The 6,487-nt window shown below is 54.7% G+C and overlaps 1 protein-coding gene across 1 annotated transcript in view; it reads left to right on the top strand.

The window, feature by feature from the left end:
• Positions 1 to 6,277, top strand: part of PPIF (peptidylprolyl isomerase F) — a 6,993-nt gene extending 716 nt beyond the window's left edge. Inside the window, exons 2-6 of the mRNA XM_010834165.1 lie at positions 859 to 889; positions 1,320 to 1,408; positions 3,143 to 3,239; positions 3,771 to 3,846; positions 5,377 to 6,277. Of these exons, the coding sequence (XP_010832467.1) occupies positions 859 to 889; positions 1,320 to 1,408; positions 3,143 to 3,239; positions 3,771 to 3,846; positions 5,377 to 5,512 (429 nt within the window). The 3' untranslated portion in view covers positions 5,513 to 6,277. The remainder of the gene's footprint in view (positions 1 to 858; positions 890 to 1,319; positions 1,409 to 3,142; positions 3,240 to 3,770; positions 3,847 to 5,376) is intronic.
• The last annotated feature ends 210 nt before the right edge of the window (positions 6,278 to 6,487 follow it).

Raw genomic sequence — 6,487 nt, 5'->3', positions numbered from 1 at the left:
CTCACGTGTTGGCCCTTGCAGAAGGCGGAGCCGGCCTCAGCCCCGCCCCCTGCTATCGGCTGTCCCGAGAGCTAAGGTGGTTTTGGGCCGCCTCCTCTCCCAGCAGTTCGCGCTGGTCTGGCCGCAGGCTCCAGCCACCAGACAGACGTGGCATAGACCTCTTGGGGTCAGGGCATTGTGCTCAGAGCTCTTTGCCCCAACTCCAACCCCAGTCACCCTCCCAAGGTGACACAGTGCCTGCCCCAGCTCTTTGGGCCTTTTTGAAGAACAAAGCAAGAGACCTACATAGTCCAGAAAATAACAGAGGGGAAGCTTGGGTGTAGCCTTCAAGCCCATTTTGAACAAAGGGGTCTTAGTTAAATTTCGGTTTCCTGTTCTGGAAAATGGAGAGCACCCATTTATTTTAAAGGTTAGACACTAGGGTGGCTCTTGCAACTGGGAGGCAAGAGGCAGGCTTGGATGGAGCTCCAGCCTTCCCTTTCCCCCACCCTCCTGCCTCTCTCTGAGCCTCAGTTTCCCACCTGCCCACTGGGGAGCTTGGACTGGCTCCCCCCAGGGGCCACCCTCTCTGCGTCTCTGATGCTTTGGGCCCAGCTGAAGCAGCTCTGTCAGTTCTGCCCCCAGAAGAAGGCCAGGGTGGTGTTGTCATCTCTTCTGACAGATTGGGAAATCGAGGCTGCCCCTCCCAACCTGCAATTCAGGAAGCATCTGGCAGAAATGATTGCTTAGGTGGCTTCCCACGGAGGATTGAGAATGACAGGAATGGTGCTTTCCCTCGCTCCTGGACCGTATAGGGGGTTGGGTCCTTCCTTCACCTGCCTCTGGACTGAGCCTGTCTTCCCTCTCCTTTCCCCGCAGCTGAAGGCAGATGTCGTCCCAAAGACAGCAGGTAAGATGGGGACCGGGGTCCTCTGAGTCTGGGCCACATGGAAGAGAGAGGGGCATGGTGAGGTGGGTGGGATGGTGAGAGGAGTCAGGGCGGAGACCTGTGGCCAGATTGGAGTACACCACCACATGTGCTCAGCTGCTGGGGACCTTGGTGCAGCCTCTGAGCCTCTTGGTGGAGGCTGGACTTACCTGGACTCCCTGCCCCACTGGCCTGGTGCTACTCCTGCCACAGTGCTCAGATGCTGAGGTCAGGGCACAGGACCACTTGGCCCAGATCACACCGTCAGCAGAGACCCCGGGGCAGGGATCTTCCCATGTCCGGGGGTGGGTGGGTAGAGAGGGTGCCGGCTAGAACCAGCTGTGGCCCCTGCACTGAGGCCTGGCCCTGCTGACCTGCTTTTTTCCTTCACCACCCACCCAACCCCACCCAGAGAACTTCAGAGCCCTGTGCACCGGGGAGAAGGGCTTCGGGTACAAAGGATCCACTTTCCACAGAGTGATTCCGTCCTTCATGTGCCAGGTATGGTGGGCCTCTTCCTGCCTCGACTTCTTCTTCTGTAAGTAGCATACTGATGGGGCGACCTTGGAGAATGTCACGGGGATTAGCCAGTGTGCTTGTGCCTGGAGAGTACTGGAAGGAGGGCAGCCGCGGCCATTCGCTCAGCCTGTCCTCTCCTTCTGAGAGTCTGGAGCTTGTCCTGGCAGCCATAGTGCCTTCCCTGCCCCAGGAGCTAAGCAACAGAACAAGCAGCAGGTCGGCCCTGCCTGGCAGCACCGGGAGAGTGGAGCGGCGGAGGGAGAATGGCATCGGGGTGTGGATGTGCTGGGGGCTTTGGAGTAATAGCGTATTCGGTCTCTGCCCACAGCCCCCAGTGTGTCCCACCGAGCACTTGGCATAAGGAGATAAGGAGGAAGGGGAGGAGGGAGGCCAGGCACAGACAAGAACACACAGGTCCAGACTTGGAGCCTCTCTCCAGCCTAGGGCGCCTTTCTCGGTTAAATGCATTTGCTCTTTAGTCATGTGTTCAGCCTCTTTTCAGAAGCATTAGCTTTGCTGTGTTAGAAGTGTTGTGGGTAGGTGTGGCAGGTGAGAATTTCCGCTGGTGCCAGGGCCTGAGCCACGCTAAGGGTTGTCCTGTGTTAGGTCAGACCCTGCTAAGACAGGGGCTTATGTCTGAGGCCAGCAGGCCTAGAGGCAGGGGCATGGCTGTCATGACCTCTTTGAAGTCCTGTCAGCTGGGATTTCTGCCCCCCAGTTCCCTCTGCCCTGACCTGGTGGCTGTCGTCACATCATGGTGAGTGGCATGGCTTGGGGCTGGGCCTGCTGACATGTTGGACATGAGGAATGCAGCGATTGGCGGGGGTTGTGGTTGTGGGACAGGCCTGGCCACAGCCCATGGCTCTCAGCTGCAGAGGCCCCCAGCTCTGCCTGAGGCTGTAGACTGAGCAGGAGCTGAAGTGGATGTCCAAGCTGGGCTAGGGTCTTCCTCTCACCACAGCAGGCAAGGGCAGGGACTCCAAAGCTGGCGGGCTCTTGGAAGCACGGGATGGTGGGACCGGGCACCGGGAGGCCCAGTCCTCTCTGGGGACACCTTATTGGCATTTGTGAATGCTTCAAAAGCAGGGCTGGTCAGGTCATCCCTCTCACCTGAGGAGGTCATCTCAGGAAAACAGCAATATGATGGTGGCTGGGGGCTGGGCTGGCAGACCCTGGGCTCTTCTGTTTGTGGCTCCTTGTGGCAGCCTCGGGCAAGCTTTGAGGAAGACCACTGGCCCTGGGTGGACTTTGTCCTGGGCCGGGTGAAAAGGAGATGCTGGGACAGGAACGGGGGCTCAGTGGAGGGACCTGGCTCTGTGCCAGCTACCCACAGACCACACTGGGGAGCAGGGACTCCTGGCCTCCTCCTTGTTTACCCTCCAAGAGTTGTGGGTAGAAAATTCTAGGTCACTTAAGAAGCAGCTCCAAATGACCTAGAATTTTTAAGGATCATTTAAAATCTCACTCAGACAAAAATGAATCATTCGGAAACCAGGGTAGTTATTGGGGCAGAAAGTATGAAATCTTTATTTTGTTGCTGCTTATGCTCCTTAGCATTATATTAACCCTTCTATCATCGGGTATTTTCTGACCCCTTTGCCCGAGGGCTCCCTGCTGGATGGGCTCTGTGTGGACTGGGGGCTGTGTCGCAGCATGGGAATGGCACCCCTCTGCCAGCTCTAGTGGCGACACTCAGCCAGCGCTCCGTGTTCGCAGGCCGGTGACTTCACCAACCACAACGGCACAGGGGGAAAGTCCATCTATGGAAGCCGATTCCCTGACGAGAACTTCAAACTGAAGCACGAGGGGCCAGGTGAGTAAGGCTGTCAGTCCCCACCTGGGTATGTGCCCTGAGCTGTGAGCCTGGTGCTGCCACCCCAGCAGGCCTGGAGGCTGCAACCTGATGGCTCCACATCCAGGGCACACGTTCCTTCCTTCAGTGTGAAGGGTGGGCTTGTTGGATTGTCTCAGAGGCTTTTTCATCCTGAGCGCTCAGTTTCAAAAACAAACCTTTCTTTGACCACCGTTCTTTGAGAGCTGTTAAGCAAAGCCCTAGCTTTGTGTTACCTTTAGGACCCAACGTGCGATGTGGAAAAAGCTAGAGTTCAGGACTGGAGGTCCCGCCCCTGCTCTACCACTGAGAGCTCCCAGGAGGCCCTTCCCTCCTGTGTCATCAAGGCGGACAGGCCCTGGGTGGCTGTGTGCTCTGGGCTTGGCTCTCTCTTCTGAGCCCCAAGTATCTTCAGCCTCAAGTATCCTTCCTGTGGTTTGCGTCATCCATGCTGGAACAGCTCCCAGGTGAGATGCCTCCTGGGCAGCCTGGTCACCCCACTTGTTTCTGCAGGCGTCCTGTCCATGGCCAACGCGGGCCCCAACACCAACGGCTCCCAGTTCTTCATTTGCACCATAAAGACAGACTGGTGAGTTGCTGGCTCCTGGTCCAGGCCCTCTGGTAGCAGGGGTGGCCTTGAGCTGGAGGGGGAGGATAGTCTGAGGCCAAACTCTCTGCTCTGGGGCAGTAGCCCTCACCCGGCTGAGTGTGTAAGAGGAGAAAGTCCCCGAAAGGGTTGAGGAAGAATTTGGGCTATTTTGCAACTCTGTCTTTTATCAGGCTTCCCATTGTTGCTGTAGCTGGAATTTCTCAGTGCTCTGAGCATGCACATGCGCAACACACGTACACACAGGAAAGAATTCTTTTACCAAATGCATTGGGGAGATGCTGCAGAACTTATCAGGCCTCAGGATGGCCTGTGGCAGAAGCTTGCTCACTTGGTTTAACCTGCCATTTCCCAGCTTATTTAACCCTGGGCTGCACCTTGGAAAATGCTGCAGTAGACAGCATTTGGATATCACACCGGATTTCTCATCAGGCGTTAGCACCAGCCTGTGGCAGCCACCAGCGCCCCTGGACCCTCTTTCCCATTGCCCTTGTATTTTAGGGATGTCGTCCCAGGTCAGTTTCCCACTACCTAATCAGTTTTCTCTACTCAGAGTCCCCTGTGTCCTCACCCTGAGGCGTCTCAGCAGGGTGAGGGGACAACAGCTGGCCTGGAGCTAAGACTTAATAAAGCCCATTTCCCAGGACTTTAGGGAGACCCAGGTGGTGGTGGATACTAGTGGTCTGTAGCCTCTGAGCCAGAAGGGACACGGATGTTGGAGTGGGCAGGTTATTGCTGGCCCTGACTCCCCTCCTTCCATGAAAACCCTTAGTGGATCCCAAAGGGTAACCAGTCTTGGTTGGTGGCCCTGAACTGAGCTGCCTTTTAGATTTTCGGGACTCTCTCAGACTGAGAGCTGCTTGGGACTCGAGTAGGTTCACCATACATATCATCTTGGCTCTCACCCCAGAATTCCTGACTGTTAAGGCAGTTCTATAAGGGCCTTCCCTGGTGCTCCAGTGGTTAAGAGTCCACCTTCTGATGCAGGGGGTACAGGTTTGATCCCTGGTCAGGGAGTTCATATCCCACATGCCTCGTGTCCAAAAAAAACCACAAAAAACATAAATAAACCCCAGAAACAATATTGTAACAAATTCAATAAAGACTTCAAAAATGGTCCACATCAAAAAAAAAAAAACAAAACTTAAAATGATTCCATTTTACACAGACTTATTTCTTCAGAATAGTTCAATATCCCATCATCTCCCTGTGCAGGATGAGAACAATTCACCCTTTGTAGGTGAGGTTCCCAGGATTCAGGTTGAGTGGCCTGGCCTAAGGTCACACAGCAGGTGAGGCAGAACACAGCCTGGGAGGGAGCCACGCTCTGGTGCGTGCTGAGGGCTCAGCAAGGCTCCACACGGGACCTGTGAGGGGCTGGGCCAGCTTTTCGGTCTGAGCTCCTTCCAGAACTGCTGTTTTCAGTAAATAGTTCCATGACCTAGGGACTGTGACCCCGGGGGACATTGCAGGACTCTCATTTCTGCTTACCTGGCTCACCTCTCCTCCCAGGCTGGATGGCAAACATGTTGTGTTTGGCCATGTGAAAGAGGGCATGGACGTCGTGAAGAAAATAGAATCTTTCGGCTCCAAGAGTGGGAAGACGTCCAAGAAGATCGTCATCACAGACTGCGGCCAGTTGAGCTGACCCTGTGTGCTTCCAGGAGGCCTCTCAGGAATGTCAGACCCCACAGGGCCCACCGGGCAGCTTCCCCAGTGTCCTCCCTTCCCCAGCGCCCCGTTCCTGGACACCCATCGTGGACACAGTATCACCGCTCCTTGTAGGCATCGCCTGTGACCACCCGGCTCAAGTTCACCTGCGCCTCGGGCACAGATGATGGGTTAGCTTTGAAGGCGGTTTCTGCCTTTTCTTTGACCACAGGGGAAAGCCAGTTGCTGTAAAGGGCTGTCATATCTGTTTAATATTGTCTTTCTGATCGGAATAATTTCACTAGACTCCCTGGAGCTGAAGCTGTGACACTAACTACTCCAGGCTGTGGTGTGACCTGAGTTGGTGGCACAGGCCACAGACCTACAGAGCTTGGCCTTTGGAGCACACTCCAGGCCTTTGTGATGGTCCCGCAGCCGAGGCCTTTAATCCCAGCCACTGTGAATCCCGTTGGTCTGCTGCTCTTGTATTTGGGGAGAGCCCGTGGGGGTGGAAGCAGCTGAACCGGGGGACAGACCCACTGCAAGCTGTGCCTTGTCAATGTGAATTCCCAGGTTGAAAATAGCAATAACCTGTAAGTGCTATGTGCTCTGGAAGGAAGTCAAAGTGTATTTTCCTGGTGGGCTTTGATTTGTTTTTCTTGTGTTTAATAAATTAAAGCTATTGATTATGTACACAATATACTTTTGGAAAATTTCTTTATGTTCACCTTAAATGTGAAAATAAATCCTATTTTCTATAAAAGACTGTCTGGTGTCCATGCCTTTAGCAAGCACTGTCTATAACACAAGTGTCTGGAGCCAGCGTTTATTGTTAACTGCCATCACTCCGTGCTCTGAGCAGGGCCTTTACGTGAACTTGCATCCACCAGCAACCTCTGAGGGCATTCTTGTCATCCTGTTCAACAGGAGAGGAAACAGGCTCAGACTGTCAGCACCCACAGCCCACCTGAGA

This window comes from Bison bison, unplaced genomic scaffold (assembly GCF_000754665.1).
Source record: "Bison bison bison isolate TAMUID 2011002044 unplaced genomic scaffold, Bison_UMD1.0 scf7180017864029, whole genome shotgun sequence".
In the NCBI taxonomy this organism is placed as follows: domain Eukaryota; kingdom Metazoa; phylum Chordata; class Mammalia; order Artiodactyla; family Bovidae; genus Bison; species Bison bison.
Note: the sequence above shows the minus strand (reverse complement) of the source record. Positions and strands in the feature narration are given on the sequence as shown.